Genomic DNA, 20,491 nt, shown 5'->3' with positions numbered 1-20,491 from the left:
AAAAGAAACTGAATGTGTATGTTGAAAGGACTTGAGAAGAGAGTTTAGCTTAATGTAATGCTTGTGCTTTTTGACACATTTCCAATCAACTCTCTCTCTTCTGTGATTTGTGACTCCTTTACCAGAAATACACCTTCCCTACAGCCAAACTGCTTCCTCCATAAACTGCATATTCATTTTATGAGCCTGTATCTCAGGCAAAGACCCTCTGGACTGCTACAGAGGCTGCCCATTAATTACTTGCTCTTAACTTCTTTTCTATATTAATTAAATGAGGAGTGTCAGTTTTCAGACCTTTTAACAGGTCTCAAGATAAATATGTAGAGTTTTAACTAACTTCATTGTTTCCTGTGCAGTTCTTTAGGTCAAGCTGGGTTTTGCCTCTTTTCTCCACATATCTGTGCTTGTAAGTGGTGGTGGATCTCAAAGCAAATGCAGAAAATCCTCTAACAGGAAAAGTAGAATGGCAAAGGTGAAAGCACACTGACAGGCCTGAGTTATGGTGAAGACTGTACACTACACTAGTGCTGCAGAAGGTCCTGCAGACAGTGAAGGACAGACAAGTTAATGTTGTAAGGTACCAAAAGCAGAAACAGAGTCTGTCAGAAGCTCTCTTGGATTCCCAAAACTGTTTGTGAAAGTGGATACTTGTTGACACAGGGATGGAGGTAGAAAAGTGCCCTCTGTGTTTCTTCGGAGGCAACTGAACTATGCATTGAGGGGAAAAGGCAGTTCCTGCAAAGTATACTGCACAAAGGGTAAGACTGCCTTATTGCTGAGAAAGCTGTCTATGCTGAGGGCCGTAAGTTCAGATTTCCATGTTCCCTCTTTCTGATTTGTTGTATAATCACCTGCATGTCATTTAACTTCTCTGCACCTCTCTGTCCTCCTAAAAGATAAGCCTAGCACTAATGAATGCCTCAGGAGAGCTGTAAAGATTAAACTGCCTTTTCCTCCAGCCAAGGACTCAAGGCCACTCCAGTTAAAGCTGAAGTGGCAATCATCAAGGAAAGATTTACCAGATAGTTTCCAATGTGCTTTGAGATGCACATGCCCAAGGTGCAGTGCCATATTTTGCCACACATTGTCCTGGATGCATAAGCTACATTACAATAAGGAAAGCTGTTATCCACCTGTGTTGTAGAAGTCCATAGAGTTTGCACAGATTCCTGTGCCTGCCTTCCATGCTGTGTGTTCAGTAACACAGAGCATCAAAAATGCTGCTCCAGCCAGACTAAGAAACAAATGCAAAGTCTGAAGAATGTTGGAACTAGATGATCTTAAGGTCCTTTCCAACCCTAACTATTCTATGATTCTATGATTTACAGTTCATATATGTTTCTTTGCTTTCAGCTTTAAAGGGATCAAAGGCAATTATTGACATTTATTCAAATACTTTTCATCTACCTTGGCACAACAATGCACAAATACAAAATTCCCAAATCAAAACAATATCCAGATTACAGTCACTAACCCCGCAGTATCTTAACACTTATATTTGCATGAATAAGTAGGCACACTTGGCATTTGAACAATCTCTTCAGCCATATAAATTCCTCTCTTTTGCCTTCTTATTTGAAAGAAAAAAGAACTGGAAATGAAATGTTCCTGAACTTTTGTGTTCGTTGTTCCTCTGTTTGGAGAATGGAATGAGGAAGGAGGCTGGACAATATAAAATCAGCTTGCAATTCTGAAATCTCAGGACTCACCAAATGCTTGCTGCTTCATCAAAGGGAACTTCTACTGCATAAGCCTTGATTACAATTGTCAAAGACCAGCAAAAGAGGCAACATTATATGAAAATGAAAAGCATGCTAATGTTAATCTGTGTCAAAGCTTAATAGTTACAGGAACATTCCTACCTTCATACTCTGAATGTTCTTTAGCATAACATCTCCAATTCTTTGGTAATCTCCTTTAATGTGAGCATTAGAGCGGCCTTCCCTGTCAGCAACAGAAGTATCACATTTAGTCATGCAATAAACCTGCATAATCACTTAGAAGCACAGAAAGAGATTCAATAACTCATTTCTTTTAAAATCCTGACCCCCGTGCTCCTTTGCTGGGGAGCATGTGAGGAATCTTCCTGATGAATATGTAATTCCCAGGTACAGGACACCCTTCACCCAGCCCGGCTTGCACTCCTGGCAACAGAGAGGGTACGCATTTATCAGAAGAATTAGACTTTTAAAGACAGTTGTTAGCATTTTTAAACACACCAGAGAAGGCTGGAAATGGCTGTAAGGAAAGGAAGACAGCAAAATCCCATGACAATATGTAGGCCTAGAACAGAAAGATAACTGTGTTTAGAAACGAGGACTGTGCCCCACAACAGGACCCGCAGGTGCTTGTCTGAAAAGCTTTCTGCTTGTACAAGGGAGGGTGGGACAAAAAACCCAAATCCATCCAGCATCTGAGATTGACTCATAAATGTTGCATACTGGCAGGAATTTCATTCAGTGTGTCACTTCTGGTATTAAAAATGCAAACTGCTCCCTCCCACCCAGCCAGCTGCACTTGGGTGAGTGCTCCATTTTGGTGAAACTCAGCTCCTGATGAAAAAGATATTCCTGCTTCTAAACCCATGTGCGAGACAGGCAGAGATACCACACACTGAGTGAATCCAAACATATATCCTAGCAAACAGGAGTGAAAATCATGAATGCAAGAACCCATTAAAGATCTGTTCCAACCAAGTTGGGTTTTCAAAAGAAATTCACTGCAGGGGTGTGGGGAGAAACACCGTCCTGCTCCTCCTTCCAGCTTCTAATACTGCAGTCAAGTTCCCTGCAGTGTGGCTTTTTACATGCTGCCCTTCAGCTCCCACATCTGAGCATTGGGATACAGATCCAGTCCTGGAGTGAGCAACTGCAATTCAGCCAATGAAATACACTAGCTTGGCAGTGGGTAGAAACAGAATCGAGCTGTAAATGAACCAAAGGTAAACAGGACCTTTGTTTTGGGTTTCACCCACTTGCAGGAGTTCACACTTTAAAGAAAATTCTATGTGTAATGAAGGGGTAAGTGGACAATCAGGTGGTAAATCTCTGCAATTTAGTCAGAGAGGTCCCACACTCACCAGATCACAGAGGATGCAGCTATTGTCAGGAATACACTTTCACTGGTAAGTCACATAGAATTTATTTCTTCTTTAAATCCATATAATTTAAATCTACATTAATTACATTAATAGATGCATATTCAGAAATATATTTTCTTTTGTAGAGTTAAACATGTTTATATCCATGCTGAACAATCTCTCTGCATGCTTTTCTAACTGGGAAGTGAGGAGGGCACAACTTACAAACACTACACAGTAACATCTCCTATTTTATCCTTCAACAAAGAGACTCGGTTGATAAACAGGGATTGCTCCGTGTTCATTTGAACAATATCCAGTTTCATAGGCTGTCTTTAATTATTTCCTATTGTGTTAAGACTCCCAGGCATTCACATGCCTATTTGAACAAGAAAAATACAGTTCTCAAGATTTTTTACGTGTTTTCTTTTTTAATGAACCCAAAGGTTACACTGGGGTGAGAAGCTGTTTTGTGTCAATGGTAACTTTAATTAGCATCACCAGCTCTGCAAAAGCACTACATTATATAAACACTGCCATAGCTACAGCGTGCCCCAAGAAATGTTCTGTATTGCAAGGAAGAGTAGAGGTATGCATGGATATTAAAAGACTACAGTCTCCACATGACCTAAGGATGAAAGTCCAATTTCTCTCTCTGGGAAGCCTCTGCTTGTCAAATTATCTACCCTCTATATTGCTCTCTGCCTTTCCCTTCCCCCACGTCCTATCCATTCAGCAGCTCTCCCCACCGAGATTTCCTCTGAGAGGCTGTAAATAAAACTTTCCAGCCCTTAAAGCTCTGCTCAAAGTGGTGTGTATCAAAGTGCCCCCGACTGAAAACCACAACCATTTGAGGTCCAAGGCAGTAGCACTGCACAGGCAGGGAGCAAGGGGAAGTTGCTCTCCACCCATGCAGTGAGCATGCAGCATCCCATCCAAAATGGTTCACACTGTGCTGCTGCACACAATCCCAGAAATGTCAAAGCCAGATGAACTTGTGCTGCTCTCAGTAACAGCCTGGTATTTGGTAATTATCTCTAGAAGAAGTCTTGCTTTATGTGTTATTCTCTAACGCTCTGGCACTACCTGGATCTTTTTTTATGTCTCTACCTTTAATTTAATCTAGTGGACTTCAGTTTGGTGCCTTTCTGGTTTACTGCCAAGATAAATATTAAATATGTCATTACAGGCTGATACTTCTAAACAGAAATTGCTATTCTGATCTCAAGGCTACAATACAGGTTGGCTTGAATACTTGTTGCAAATTTCTTTCCTACCAGCTGGCTACTCGAAGGCTGACCACAAGCCTATTGAAGTCCTAGTGAGTGCTTCCATTGACCTCATGAACTTCAGCTAGTAATCAGTGCGGCTGTTCACTAAACTTACTTCCTAAAAGCTGATCCCCTCTTCAGCACAGCCAGCACTGGCTTCTTGCATAGCATCTCATCACATCAGTCACACAAAAAGCATCAGGGACATTCACCTTCATTGGCTTAGGATACAGACTGGTCCGAGGGGTGCTTTTTAAACAGCCTGAGGGCTTTCAAATCTTCCTCTGCATCTTGGCAGAGTGACAAAGAGGGAGAGAAGGGGGTTCCTCAAAAGCAAGAGCCTCTCTCCAGCTGCTGGGTGAACAGTGAACTGCTGAACAGCCCACAGCCCTCAGCCCAGGCCAGCAGAGATAACCTGTGCTGCAGGCAGATGCATACCACTGGAACAAATAAAACCCTAGGAAAACCCAGAGATGTGATGGCTGAGTATTCCTATTTGTTCCAGCCATTCTCCTTGCTTTGGTTATTTATTTCCATGCAAACACTGTCTGTTGCAGCAGAGATGATTTTCCCACTGGGGATGGTGCATACGCATGTGGGCTGTGATGTGGAGCAGAGGGGCAGGGAAAGCTGAGGACAGGCATGGGAGAATATGATGACTTCACATCTGCCTCCTAAACCCCATCCTCCACTCCACCCTAGCTCTCTGTCGGGACTCCATAGCAATCCCTACACTACACCACCACCCTCTTCCCCAGCTACTCAATGGTGAAAATCCCAAGTAAACAAGAAGAAAAGAAATCCCAAGAAAAGATCATCCAAACACACAGAATATTAAAATAAAACCCAAACACTCAACGCATCAGATGGTGTCTTACTGCTGCAACAGCCAGAAGCACAGCAGTGGAGAAGAGAGCTCTCCCTGTGTGTACGTTTGGAATAACAACACTCGTTGCACCAGAGGGGGAAGAAGCTGCTAATTTGTTGTGCATTGATGGCTAAATTGTTCTTCTTACTCCTTGTTTTCACGGGTCACTGTTGGGACATGGTATCTACCTGCCAGTGACAAGGGACAGAGCTCAGGGACTAGGTTCTTACAGTTTTTATCAGGAGCTGATTATGACCTGACACCGAACACAGGATGTAGGAGCCGCCTTCCCCACACATAATGTGCCTTCAATCTACTGACATTGTGGTCTAATGCCTCTGAAAATCATGCTGAGTAGTTATTCAGCATGATTTAATATCAGGAAATGTAATAATATCAGGAGATATTTTTCTATAATAAGCTAATTTCCCATTTTTCTCCAAATGGTCCCTTCCTTTTTAGAGTAATGTAAGTGTAAGATTGCAAGCGGAGGACACCAACAGTTATATCTGATAAGAGACTCAGACACTACCTTATGTATTAGTAAAAATGGCCACCAGCTTGACTTACAGAGAGTACACAAGCAGCTATGTTGGATTTTTAATTACATGAACTTCTCATTGAAAAATTAATGAAAAAAAAAATCTCAAGTCAGCTCATACTACCCTCCATCATCCAGGACTTGTAGAAGGAACAGAAATTTGATGGGGATGGTGAGAGGGCAAAGAAGGAGAGAAAGACAGCTCAACAGAGATTTTCTCCTCAGGTGAACATAAAAAAACCCTCTACTTCAGCCCTTCAATTAGAAAGAACAAATAATAACAATAATAAAAAAATGCAGCAAATGATATTTACAGTGTGTAACCTTTGTTAGATGTTCAGGAACAGCATCTCTCTCCTGGAGACTATCAGCTGTCTTTGAGTACTTACACAATCTTGACTTTTTAGGACTATTATTAACTAAAGCTCTGATATTAAGAAGTATCTTAAACATTCCTCATTACAACTACCTTTTAAATACGAGTAACATTTTGTAACTGGAAAAGAAGAATTGATACAAGTAAAATATCCTATTCCTTGTACCCACCCTGCTATTACATAGTGTCTCTTACCGCCCTGCCCATTCCAGCCCCTGAAACAGCTGTCCTGTCAGCAGGAAGTGGTGCATGAAATGCTGCTCAAAGCCTAAGAAATGTACTGCTGAAGTCACCAGAACTCCCCAGATTCCCACTCAAGGAGTGTTCACACATTTGAAAGACTTGAGCTGGCTATCCCTGCTGTGGGAGGAAACCCAATGTACAGCAAGCATGTGTCACTAATACTTTTAAATGGTAAGAGATTAGGGCAAATAACATCATCACATGGAAATATACTTCAATATATTTCACAACACTTCATGCCTTGCTTTGGAATGTCCTCAACGGTGATCCTGGGCACATCCCACCAGGAGAGCCACAGAGACAAGCAACATGGTGCTGGTGTAACCAATGGAACCTGGGCAAGCTATTTCTCTCCCATGATTTCAAGTTCATTTGGGTGTAGCAGGCTCTAATCCCCAGAAGTACCCAAAAGTGACTTCAGAAAAGAAACTGTCCTCTCAAAAGTGAGCCCAATGACCTGCCACCAAGCCCCTCTTAATATCTTTGTCTTAGAAATCCACACAGCATTAACTCCAAGGTTTGCACTAAAATACCTCATTTCTGTACATAGGACAAACACTACCCAAACTGTCCTCTTCATCCCTCTTCACCAGACATTCAGAACCAGCTGAGCAGTCAGTGCTCATGCATTTGCAAAGCCAAAGATAAGGGCTGCTGCCTTGTTTATATAAACTGTTTATCGGAATGTTCTTCAGGACCACAAGTACTACTTCCCAAACAAAAAATGTCTAATAAATCAACATTTTAGTTCATCTTCCTACACCTCTCTGAGTGCTTTTTATTACAGGTTTTCCAGCTGGCTTCCATGAATCCCGAGGAAGGCTTCTCTTTTCATATGCTAAGATCTAAGAGCTTTTTTCTTGCAAATCACCAGCCACACATTTCTCAGCCACATCTGGTCATACTGAGTAACAGCTTGCCTCTGAAGTGCCTGTGAACTGGGAGTCAAACTACTGGCTTTCCTGGGAGGAGATGAGTCTCCCTGCATTTCTGGAACACACATAGTGCTTTTTCTTCCAAGCCCATGTATAAGGCACAAAATGCAGATTTGTACTAACTGATAGTGCTTCTTAAGGCAGTAATGGCTATTCTGTCTTGCCCCAGCATTGCTCTCTGCAATGCTTAGCGGTCAGCCAAGGAGGGAAAGTTACGATTCTCCATTTGCCATCTTCTGTCAGAATTTACAGAAACCAGTATGGAAATTTGTAGTATAAACAAAGGGGTGTGGAAAGATAGCTCAATATTTTTGGCTGGAAAATGGTGTTCAGGGCCCAAATGAATAGCCTATTAAACAGCATAGATAAATAAAGGAGTAAAATCTAAGTGACTTCTCAGATTTAGTGTGAGGTGTCCCTGCCCATGGCAGGGGGGTTGGAACTAGATGATCTTAAGGTCCTTTCCAACCCTAACTATTCTATGATTCTATGATTCAACCAGCCAGATGCTAATGGAGCACATCACACTTTGCCTGCACTGCCCACAGTGCATAACATCCTTGCCTTAACATCTCTCAGGATATGGTGTTCTCAACATAAAAAGGACATGGAACTGTTGGAACAAGTCCAGAGGAGGGCCACGAGGATGATCAGGGGACTGGAGCACCTCCTGTATAAAGATGCGCTGAGAAAGCTGGGACTGTTCAGCCTGGAGAAGAGAAGGCTGCGTGGAGACCTCATAGCAGCCTTCCAGTATCTGAAGGGGGCTATAGGGATGCTGGGGTGGGACTCTTCATTAGGGACTGTAGTGACAGGACAAGGGGTAATGGGTTGAAACTTAAACAGGGGAAGTTTATATTGGATATAAGGAGGAAGTTCTTTACTGTGAGGGTGGTGAGGCACTGGAATGGGTTGTCCAGGGAGGTTGTGAATGCTCCATCCCTGGCAGTGTTCAAGGCCAGGTTGGACAGAGCCTTGGGTGACATGGTTTAGTGTGAGGTGTCCCTGCCCATGGCAGGGGGGTTGGAACTGGATGATCTTAAGGTCCTTTCCAACCCTAACTATTCTATAATTCTATGGGAAACAGGAGCTGAGGTACGCCATCACTGAGATATGCCGTCCATATTTCCTCCCAGCTGAAAGGGTTGAGAACTCCACACCCTGCACCCAAAGCCTTGCTGAGGAGCAACCTGAATGAGTCCAGGACTAGGACCTGGATGCCTGTGTGCTGGACACGGCTCTCCTGACACTTGCTAACAAAACAGCCTCATGTGCACTGTTCCCTGTCCCACATCAGGCAGCTTCCTGCTATTTTCCCTCCTCTTCTCTTGCTGTTCAAGAGGGCAGAGCCCCATGCATGTCTGCATCCCCTAAAGTTCATCCTTCCTCTCCTCAAACCCCAGAGCCTCTAGTGGGGTATTTTCACTTGGTCCCTGGAACATGGAGTCTTGTGTAGAGAGAGTTCAGCACAGCTGGGGTAACTGGGCAGATCTGTGAGCTGTAGAAAACATTGCCCAGAGCAAGGTATGATTGATCTTACGAGACTGTGTAATAAGCCCACCAGGAATCTGCTCAGTTTCATGGCCAGAAAGAAACTGTAGCTGTGAAAAAAGCACCAACTTTCTATATTCTGCAGTTAGCTACTGGTGTCAGCATCAATTCACATCTTGTTAAAAACTTTATCACTATGAACTAGACCAAGATGTGATACTCTTAGGAAATGCAGTACTAAAGAGAAAAATGAGTGAATTGTGTAAAGAAACAAATCAGACCTGCCAGGATCTATAACTGGGTCAAAAGGATACCAGCCCTTAAGATGTTCAGTAGGAAACAGCCTGCCTCTGACAGCAGATTCAAACAGTTCAGAGGCCCTTGAGCAAGCCAGAATGCTTTTAATAATGCACACAACCTTCGCTTCTTTGGGCCAAATACTGAGTCTATAGATGTTTTAACGAATTCAAAGCAGAGAGCCACCTAGCAATTGTAATGTGCAATCCTCCCCTGGCCTTGCTGTCTTCACAGCTCCTTTAGCTGCTTGGATCACAGCTTCAATGTGATCCAAGTTCCGTATAGGTGCCCAACACATGAAGGTTTGAAACAAACCTTAGACAAACACACTGATACAAGAAGGCTGCACTGTGCTTGAAGTTTATAAAACCCAGCATCCTACTTGCTAGGGCAACACAGATGACTGGTTGTAGGAGGCTCTTCCTCTGAGACAAGGTGCCACAGCACAGCTGGGTAGCTAGGGGCTTTCCAGTAGCTTGATGAAGTCCACAGTCCTTTCATTGAAAGGCTCTTTTTTCACAGACTCGTAGAATGGTTTGGGTGGGAAGGGATTACCCAGTTCCAACCTCCTTGATGCAGGCAGGGACACCTTCCACTAGACCAGGTTGCTCAAAACCCTGTCCAACCTGGCCTTGAACACTGGCAGGGATGGGGCAGCCACAGCTTCTTGGGGCAACTTGTGCCAGTGCTTCACCACCCACAGAATGAAGAATTTCTTCCTTATATCTAATCTAAATCTCCCCCCTTCCAATTTAAAGCCATTCCCCCTTGTCCTGTCCCTACTTGCTCTCATGAAAAGTCCCTCACCAGCTTTATTGTGGGCCCATTTTAGGCACTGGAAGGCTGCTAGAAGGTTTTTGTAGGACATGCCACCCCCCTCTGATGAATGCAGGGCATGCTCACATCTCAACACACACATCCCACCTTCCTTTCTGCTCCACTTGCCTGGAAATTTAGAAGAGCTGACATAGAAGGGTCAGATTTAAACAAGCCCATTTGAATCCTGCCCATCCCTGCCTGCATCAGTGCTGCTGGCTCAGCCAGGCCAATGAGGAGCTATGCAGCTGACACAGAGTCTGGGCAATGCTCTACACAGTGGTGATCAACACAGCCAAAGCCCACTGACTTAAAACTACCTGAGGTCAAAGGCAAAAGCACAATCATGGCAATACGGACATCGAGCTAAGTGACCTTGACCACACCGCTAAAGATACTCCTTTCCACACTGCCACTACCTGCTTCTTCTACATGCTGAGGGGCTGTTTATTTTTTGTCACTCACCACTTAATTAAACAGTAATCTCTACAGGATAGATCTTATTGCTTGCAGCTTATCTTGGCATCTATGGCATTATGCAAAAGCACCAGCCAGCAAATCCACCTCTCTTCCTAAGGCATGTATTCAAATCTTCCAGAATTTAACATAACAAACACCATCTTCAATAGTGGTATTATGCTAGGTAAACTCATGCTGTTGGTTGCAAACTGGATGCAGACCGGGGGAGGAATGTGATTACTTTACTGTCAAGTGAATGAGAGCAGCTGTCAGAGAATTCCCAGTGGCTTTACATTAGCTGTGGAAGGACACGTAATAGCTGAGCTGACAAAGTCAGAATGAGATGCCCAGCTGGGACAAAGTTACCTCAGCAGAATAATTTCGAACAAATTTGTATTGCAAAGTCACTTCATTGCAGATCAGCACTTTGTATCACAGGTTAACTGCAGTTTCAATAGGGTATTAGGAGCCTTAAACTGAGGTTTACCACTCTGTGAAACCATACCCTTAGGACACAAGGAAAAGCTATAAAACAAAAGGCTTATTCAGCTCTAAAAGAAGCTAACTGAAAAGGAGAAACAAACCCATGGAAATCTAAAAGCCTGAATATTCTTTCTTTCTTTCTTTCCTTTAACGCAGCTCCCCACACTTCCTACAATGGCACCTTTCCACAGCAGTCTTGTTATTGCAGCATCTTCCAGTTTTTGAAAAACATCACACCTGAACAGGAGGTTGTCACCCATCTGTAGTGCTACCAGCAACCAGAAGGATACAGGGGGAATCTCTGTTTCAACATGCGCCCAAGCAATTAGCACCCAGACAACTCAATAGATTAGACTGCTCTGACAGACAACAGAACTTGGCCCATTACTAACTGCATAATTATTTATTTTCTTATCACAAACCCTGAACCCCAACTAGTTGGGGAATATCCCCAACCAGTTGTTAATCCTACACCGTGGTTGGAGAAACAACCACTATTTTATAACATTTGATAGTGCCTTACTGGAGTACCTGCAATAAATGTTCCTTACTGGAAAGCAATTAACACCAGTAAAAATCCTGACTGAATTACACTAGTAGCAGCCCAGTGAAAAAAGGGGAATAGCGGCAGAGTTGCTGTGCATCATTCTGCCTTAAGAGTGACCTTATGTCGAGCATCAACCATGGAGCCCTGGGCGAGGATGTCAGCTCTAAGAGGCAGTATCACATTCCCCTCATCCCAGAAAATACCCACTAATTCTGGAACTATGCAGGGTGAGTTTGGATAGCGCTAGTCTGCCATGTGTTGTGCTCTCATTCAATGACCATGCTCTTCAAAGCACAAGAGCTGAACTCACACACTCTAAGACTGTGTTTTGCTTTTGTTTTGGTTAATTAGTTAAAGAGGCATTAAACTGATTAGCACTCATCAGGTCTGCCTGCTCTGCTTTCACGTGGTTTTCCATTGTCACTTTTCTAACCACAAAGCAAAAGTTGGGCTCCCAGCACCAAATATAAACTACCAAAAAAACCCCATCTACATACAGCAAGACAATCTAGTTCAGACAGGTCTAATCAGAGCAAGAAGAGGGCTTCTGTGTGCTGCCTCTGCTCAGATATCAGGGGTCAAATGAACTAAGAGTCGTCCCAGAAAAGAGTTACTCACTTCATAGCTATTTCACAAAAATGCCATGTTTTACTGTCACTATTATGCTAAGGGTAGATAATTCTAAAGTCCAGTGCCCTCTTCCAACATACTGTCAATTCGTAGAGTGCACTGCAGACTGTGAGAGTGTCAAAAATGTGGTGCCTGCAGAATGGTCTCTGAAAACCTACACCTATTTGACAGAATCCCTCTTTATCACTGGTAAGACTGCTTGCAACATGTTTTTCAGATCTGCCATATAGAAACACTGACATTTGGCAAAAGAAAGCTTCATCCAGAATTACTATCCCATTTGCATATGTCTGTACCTGAGATAGCCAAACAACAGAGTTTGTCAAGTAAACATGAACAAAGCATGATTCAATATACCCAGTCTGTTAATAACCAACAGCTGTAACTTTCACAAATCTGCCACTACAGTAGAGCACAAGTTAGCCAAAAGGGAATGCAAAAACACTTAACTGCATGAAATAACACAGCTAAATAACAAACAACAGTCTTACCACAGAGCAAGTCTCTGCTCAATTTCCTTGAGAAAACCAGCATGAAATTTGTGCAAAGGTTCAAAGTTGGAGAAAATGAGATTTTTCAGTGTTTCGGGCATGCAATCCTCTTGACTCACTGCACTCTGAAACCACTGCAAACAAAAAAGCAAAATTATCAGGGGGTGAAATGCAGCAGGTATGATAATTTGCTCTCTTTATACATCTAACCCAGTAAGGACCTCATTTAGCTGGTGCTAGAAATACAACCCAGGCTACTCTGCCACTCCTGCATGCTGAACTGGTACTCTTATCTGTGCTTAGTTATAAAAGAAACTCCCTTTCCCTTTGCCATCCCTCATCAAATTGTCAAAGTTCTTTTCATGCCCAAACTGGTTGGTCAATACAAACTGAAGTTGCAAATGCTGTAGGTGCAAGAGAAAGGGTATTGAAACACTTGCAAAAGTTCCAATAAAACAAAAAAATATGCTCTGCTTTTTGCTGAGTTCTGTCTGAAATCCCTTTCACAGGAGTTGGTATAGTAATCACTCAAGCCCCTGCTGCTGTGTGCAGCTAGAGAACATCAAGAACTTTGCAAAGTGAACAAGTAGAAGGATGGTACTTTGCACTTGCAAGACAAGACAGTAGGAAAATAGGACAGTCAGTCCCAAACACTGTTAAGACAGTAGAAAAATAGGAGGGTCAGTCTCAAACACTGTTAAGACTGCAACAGGTTTCTGCTCAGTTCTGCTCTATATTATCTTTATTCCACCCTAAGAGACCAATGGGGAATGTAAAGCCACAGGACTACGGGTCTTGCCAAGGTGGCACAGTCTCTAATCTTCAACATGATAACACTACTACCTCCTAGCTGCCATAAGGGATTCCAGCTATCTATGGTTGACTTCCAGCAGCACCCTAGAAGGCTGCTGGGACCATAGAAGGCTGTTAATAGCAGTCTTGATTGGCACTGACTCAGCTGGAGCTGATCCAGCCCTGAGATAAAGAGAGATCCCTCCCAAGCCTCCCTCTCCCTTGCTTTGTCTCTACACTGAGCAGAGCTGAGGTTGAAGAACTGCATGCTTACCAAGTCATGCATAACACTTGATCCTTCTACCTTTTCTAATGACACAGGCTACTCTCAGTGGCCTCCTCGGCCAGTCATATGTGGAGCACAACTGACGGGCCTGGTGATTAGCTAAGAGCCACTTGTATGCCTCTTGGTGGCAGAGCAAATACAAATTTGCCTGCCACAAGAATAAAAACCAGAGTGGGAAATGAGGTTTAGATCTAAACAGCTAAAATTTTGTTTCTGCAGCCACTGAGGGAAATAGAAGATGAAAAAAGAGTATCTACTGTTGAGACTGCAGCAGTGACCACCATCCCACAGAACCTGGCCTTTTCCCTTGTTGCCGCAGCTTCACACAAAGCCAAGGTAAATAGGCAGTGGGACCACAGTTGCTTGTAGCAATCATGCTGATCCAGCCCACACTGGCTATATCTAAGCTGGCATCAGAGCAACTGCATCTGTCACGTGGGCTCCTGAAACAGATGAGAAGTTGGGAAGGAGTTCCTGTTTCTCAGCTGGTACCAATGGAGTCTTCTCTGCAGCATGTTCTCTTTACCACAGCACTCAATGCAGGCAATAGCCATGCACCTCACAGTTTCACATACTGGATTATTAAAAAGCTAGTTGATCTGGAGCTGGCAGCCCTGCTTTCAGGGGTTTTGGATCCAGTGCCCTTTTACAGGCAATTGTTATTTATGGCCAAATCTTGCACACGTTACACTTGGAAGTTAAACAAGACTGTTGGTGTGTGTGTAAAGAAGACACGTATTTGCCTTGGTGATTTTAACGATCGCACCCTGATCAGATGCTATGGATTAGTGACTCATTTAACAGACAGCTTCACCTACTGAAAAGTCAGATTTATTCAAATAGGTACTCCACAATATTTCATGTTAAATGGAGAGCATTTAATCCAGCAGAAAACATTTACACGTCACCCTAGAGAGCTACTTCAGTTTTAAGAGAAGTCATTGAAAACCCACTGGCATTTTTAGTAATTATGACCACAAAGTATGAGAGCAAGAAGAAAAATAACTCAGATGTGTCTCAAGTTCCTCAACCTAATATAGTTTTGTAGTGCATGTTACTAACCACAGTGCAAATCTCTACTCTCTGATTTTTGTGTTATTTCCTCCTGAGAGCTGTACTCCTGTGCACTGCAGAGAGTACCTACAATGCAGAATATAAAAGCAGCATGGAACAGCTAAAGTGTTAAATGGGGCAGATGAAATACTAGTGCTGACTAGAGATTCACATGTTTCATGAATAATGCTCAAGTAAACATACCGATGTGATGACTTCAAGGTCCTTCAGGTATGTTCGTTCTGTGGTCGCTGCTTCTTTAGCAATGAAGTAAGCTTTCTCAGTTGGGAATCTCTGCAAATTGCAAACACATTAGGTTCTCATCTGCTTTTATGGAGCTGCTTTCTGTAGCAAAAAACTGCAGACAACAATTGCCAAGAGAGTTACAAACTAGTGACCCTTGCTTGTGGTTACTGTGACTCATGCTTGAATGTTCCTAAGCCCTGAAGCCCTGAAAACAATCCTTCCTTGCAAACGCAAGAGAACAAGCACTTTCTATGGGTTCTTGAAAGACTTTTTTTTCTGCCAAGGTGACTGCTACAGCTCTGGGGTGCTGATGTTCCTTTTAGGTTATTTCACACATCCAGAGCAGGATGTATTCTTAAGTTCACAAAGAAATCCTTTGCAGGCTAAATAACCATTTGAATCAAATTTGAAAAAAATAACAATAATTACTGTCTGATTATTATAAATTTCATGATCATCCATCATTCTGGATAAGAATCCACAGTAAAAATACTCTTAAAACAGTAAAATCTGTAAGCTTTTCCCATTGTGGCTTGACACCAGTGGGAGAGGGTTAGGGTCTTAGGGTAAATTACAGATTTCAAGTCTTAGGAAGAAAACAAAACTAAAACAACAAACCAAACAAAATCTTGTGTTACCCAAGAGGCAAAAGCCATAGAATTACAGACTCACAGAATATCAGGTTGGAAGGTACCTCAAGAATCATCTGGTCCAACCTTCCTAGGCAAAGCATGACCTAGACTGGACGTCCCAACACCCTGGCCAGCTGAATCTTGCAAGTGGCCAGTGTTGGGGAATCCACCACTTCCCTGGGGAGATTATTCTAATGGCTGATTGTTGTCATTGTGAAAAATTGTCTTCTTGTGTCCAAGTGGCTTTGATCTCTTAATTTTAAAAGGTCAAAGGACCCCAACTGATCTCCTCTTTGTTGCTCAGGAAGCAAAGAGGAAGAGCAGAACACCCATAGATCTTTTGCTTCTACATTTCCACCCTGAAGATCAATGATGCAGAGGATGCACTAGAAAGGGATGCAAATTAGATTGTGGGTATTTCCCAGCCAGTATATAACCCCACAGGAACCATCATCAGCTGGTATACACAGCAGTCACTTGCTGCTGTAACTTTGATTGACACAAAGAATCATGAGGCCATTAACTGATTCTTGTTTATTTTTCTTCTCAGATTTCTCTCCTATCTTGCTAACTCTGAACAGTGGGAAAAAGAGATTCTTCTTACGCATGCTCCCATTTTCCAGCAAAGTCATCTGAGTTCCTACCCTCTTCCTCTTGAGATGTTCCAGCAGTTGAAGGACAAGGTCAACCCCCTTGCCTGGCAGTACAGCGGGGAGAAGCCAGCAGGCATCCAAAATAACCTGACACAGAGAGAATCACTTCTGTCTTCTAAAAGCAGTGTTGGATGTGATACTCCCTTATGGCTTTGCTGCAGTGACAGGGCTGAGCCAAACTCTTCCTGTCGAATGCTTCAGGCTGTGGCTCAGCGCGTTTCTGACCCCTACAATCAAATGCTCCCAGTGGTGGTCCCAGTAGAGACAGACTGTAAAGCCTGGGTTGGACACTCCTGCTCAACACCGTGGTCTTTTCCATCTGTCACCTGGATATTTTCTCTCCAATAACACACTGTTTTCTCACAACAAAGTACCAAACTCCACTCCTTAAAAACAAGCTGGATTTATAGCAGTCCCTGTCAAAACATGCTTTTAAAGTTCCACGCAATAGGACTGGCCCAGATTTATCCTGCACTAAACTTAGGGACACAGAGCTACCTATCTTCTCTCTCCTGCTTAAAAAGGAGATGGGGCCCTAATTCCTTCACATCTGCTCAAGAGAATGAATCCAGGGCACTGAGCCCTCAGCTAAAGCAGTGCTGTGGTTCTGGCCTGACCTACTCCAAACTGTGAATTTGGCCTCAGGAGCACAGGGATGCTCTTGGACACACTGTGGCTAAGGACAGCAGATACCAAGTGATCCAATTTGATTTATCTGTGTGAATCCTATAGCTGCAGGGGTCTAGATATTAGTCACTTTAACCAACAGCAGTAGCCACAACACAACATGGAGAAGAAACCCAAGGCTCTGCCTTACCTTTCTCTTGACCTCTTCCTCATCATCAGTCCTGATGCATGATGGGTCATTCAGCAAAGGGCTGATCAAGGGAGATGGCTGCTTGGCATCAGGGCTCAAGTTTGGAGATAAAGACATATTTGCTACCGATGGGCCTCCTTGGGAATTGATGGAGAGCTCTGAAAGGTGAGGGCTGCCAGTCAGAGAACCTGCTAAAAAAAAGGGTAAAAGAGAAATCAGTTAGGACAAGTTCTCTCTAGAAAGTACCAAAAGGAATTACAACCTTAAGTTGCAGTATGTGAAATTACACTATAAGACACAGCCATCAGGGTCCTCAAACTAGTTCAAATGGTCTTGAAGCCAGAGAATATGCATCCACTTGTTTTAACCAAGGGACTGGAGCATTTTTTAGCTGATAAAACTGGCTGAAATTAGTGTCTCTGTAGGGAAGGGATCAAGGCATACATGACTGGCTGCAATATTTACTGCTAAACATCAAATTAGTATCAATTTTTTCACTACTGTAATCCACTCTATGAAAAAGAATAAAAACAACAATAAGGGCGTCACTCTAGGAGTGTCGTTCTTTCTAACAAAGTAGAACTGCAAAGACTCAAATCATTATTTCATATGGAGCTACAAGACACAAGTTAGAACAAAATTATCTAATGGAAGTCTAGAGAAAAAGAAACTATGACTTTCTACAGCAGTACACCAGTCTGATCTAACATGAAAGAAGAAAACTACTAGTTCCCCAGTTTCTACACACAACACAAGTATGTATATTATACCTTGTAGGTCTTTCCATGCTCCTCTGATTGTTTGGGATGGAAATGCTAGCATTACATTTACATAAGAAAAGCAATACTTTTAATGCACAAAGAATTACATCTTCAGATTATCACAGATATAAAGTCCCATTTAATTTTGGATTAAAAATATTAATGAATCAGACAATTAATTACACTTCCATGGATATACTGCATAAAATATAACTGAAATTAGCATTTTGTCTTCTGGGAGGCAGCCAGGTTACTGACTGCACAAAGGAAAGAGTTTGCCAAAAATGCCCAATGCTTTCCCAGTTATCCTCCTCCAAACCTCTGAAAATCTAAACCTGTTTTAGAAGATGAATCTGTCACGTGGAAGAACATTCACAGTCCGTAGCGTGTTGGCATCATACATCAAAATCCAACCCCAAAAATGTGACTGTCTCTTGATTACCTCAGCTAATAGGCTGTCTAGGATTAAATGTAAACCACATACATTGCCATATATAATTACGGTCACACACATTTTACTATCATGTGTTTATGCCCTCCCTATATTATGATAAGGAAGTGTTCCTGCTGCTACAACATAGCTGAGGTATTCTAGTATACATAGGCACCAAGAAATGTAATTAGGCCAGTAGTAAAACCTATTTATTTTATGGAAGAACTCAATATTTATTCCTAGAACATGAATGCTTTCAAATTCCAAACCAGTTCATGTTTATATATCATTCCTTTGAGAAAGAGAAGGAAAAAAACAATACAGTTATCAGTTTATGTAATCATGACAGTTATGTAGCCTATTATAAATCAAAGTCAAAGCAGTACTTGTCTGAAATAAATGTCTGTATTATTACAGCTAGCAAGAAAGGATTTCCCAACAGTTTCACACTAAATCAATGTTCAGTGAAATTTGAGAAAATGCCACAGCTTGTTACACAAATGTCAATTTTATTGACACTAGCACACAACTGTATACAGTGTTTTCAAAAGAAATGGAATTCATCATTGAGAAATAGTGAAACAGATTAATAGCAAGGTTGCAAAGTTTAAAGTACTTAACTACATTACAAAAGACATAAGAAAAGTGGTATCACCTCAAACGTGGAAACAAGAAATTCTGGCACTATGTCTGTCATACGACAGTGAATAAATGATTTGCACCTCTGTGAGAAGTTCACAGGCATTATAGTCTAGAAGTCAAGTAGCACCTATCTGTGATAGATAGATATAGATATATTGATGTATCTATCTACCTATTTATAATCCTAGATCTAACTTCTAATGTACTGGAATTTTTATCAGTACAACTCAAGTATTTCAAACTATAAAATATCAAATGGATAATGGATTAAAAAGATTTCCTAACCTACTCTTGGAAGACATGACTTGGGAAAAGTATTATGGAAAGTATCACAAAAAGTGTGCCTGGTAGCTCACAGCATTGAATATACACCCCACTGATTAAAGACTTGCACATCAACACATCATTGACATTCTCAAAGATATTTTGCAGCAAGTTGAAGTGTTACATCCTCCTTTCTGGTATCAATATGGACATGAGCAGTGACCAAAGCCAACCACCACCACCTGCAAGCAAGAGCTCAGTTAGACCCCATCTGCCAATATGCTGAGCAAGTGAAAATTAAAGCTAGGTATAACAAAGCAGCCTCAAAATGCTGTTACATTAGTACATTCTAGGGCCAGATTACAACCAACACATCCAAAAAGACTAACATATTGGATGTTGTTCTAGTAAAGGTGGGAAAAAAACCTTGTTCTGCTGTGAGAAAGTAGTCAGACAGAAAAGAAAATGGAAGATCTTCTCTCCCCCATCACAAATCAATCAGGACAAGTGTCATGTTGATGGGTCATAGCAATGCTGCAAAGTGACATTCTCTTTTTCATGGAGTTGAGGAACAAATAACCTGCATTAACCAAATAGCTTTTCTCAGAATTTCATCTGACCTCCTGCCACGTAAGAGTATATTCATATATGCTCTACTCATCAACTACATACTGCAGAATATAAGCAGAAGCAGAAGAGAGAAGACCAATCTTATTTACAAGGTACTGAAATGTCTCGCATTTTACCCTAAAGGGTTCATTGACTGACAGGCAATTATTAGTAATGTCAGTTGCCAGATTCGAGTGGTACTGCACAACACATTGGAGGCCTAAAAGGTTTGCAGCTAGTAACATGGAATTGTCATTGCTTGTATGTGATTTTATTTAGTTTCAGACTTGGGCCATCTTTCGAGAGCCAGCTATATACACACAAACCAAGGATGTTTACCAAAGGGTTGCTTAAGCACATGCTAAAATTACACCCTTGGTGGAGTGGGTAGGAACTAAGCATGTGCTTTAATTCTTATCTGAGTTTGGAATTAGGAAGAGAAACTTACAGTTGATGACTGGCAAATAGTGAGATACACTTTACCACAGTATGGCAGATTAGCCCACCAATGCCAAAGTACCTGCAGCAGTCCTTAATTCCACTGAGCCAGTTTACTCTCCAGGCACTGGGAAAGGTGCTGCAGTAGGGAACATGACAGAAAAAGTAAACCTTGATTGAAAGCTAACTTGAAAAACAAAAAGAAAAAAGGTAACAACAATGGCATTTTACATGGCCATGAAACTATGGGTTATTGTCCTACCCTTACATGTGCCTCATTCCTCTCCAGAAACATATGTGTTCCATGTGCTAAGTAAAATGAAGCCAGTGGCTAAAAT

At 42.1% G+C, this 20,491-nt stretch overlaps 1 protein-coding gene across 4 annotated transcripts in view; it reads right to left on the bottom strand.

The window, feature by feature from the left end:
- The window catches only part of FARP1 (FERM, ARH/RhoGEF and pleckstrin domain protein 1), a 174,358-nt gene that overhangs the window by 17,527 nt on the left and 136,340 nt on the right, over positions 1-20,491 (bottom strand). For 3 of the 4 annotated variants that reach the window (XM_034074377.1, XM_034074379.1, XM_034074380.1), the window contains exons 13-16: positions 17,007-17,197; positions 14,863-14,952; positions 12,528-12,661; positions 1,863-1,944 (exon numbers count right to left, since the gene is read on the bottom strand). In XM_034074377.1, coding sequence (XP_033930268.1) covers positions 1,863-1,944; positions 12,528-12,661; positions 14,863-14,952; positions 17,007-17,197 — 497 coding nt within the window. The remainder of the gene's footprint in view (positions 1-1,862; positions 1,945-12,527; positions 12,662-14,862; positions 14,953-17,006; positions 17,198-20,491) is intronic. The other variant, XM_034074378.1, reaches the window with a different exon arrangement.

The sequence above is a fragment of the Melopsittacus undulatus genome, chromosome 2 (genome assembly GCF_012275295.1).
Source record: "Melopsittacus undulatus isolate bMelUnd1 chromosome 2, bMelUnd1.mat.Z, whole genome shotgun sequence".
Taxonomy (NCBI): Eukaryota; Metazoa; Chordata; class Aves; order Psittaciformes; family Psittaculidae; genus Melopsittacus; species Melopsittacus undulatus.
This window is presented reverse-complemented; position numbering and strand designations above follow the sequence as displayed.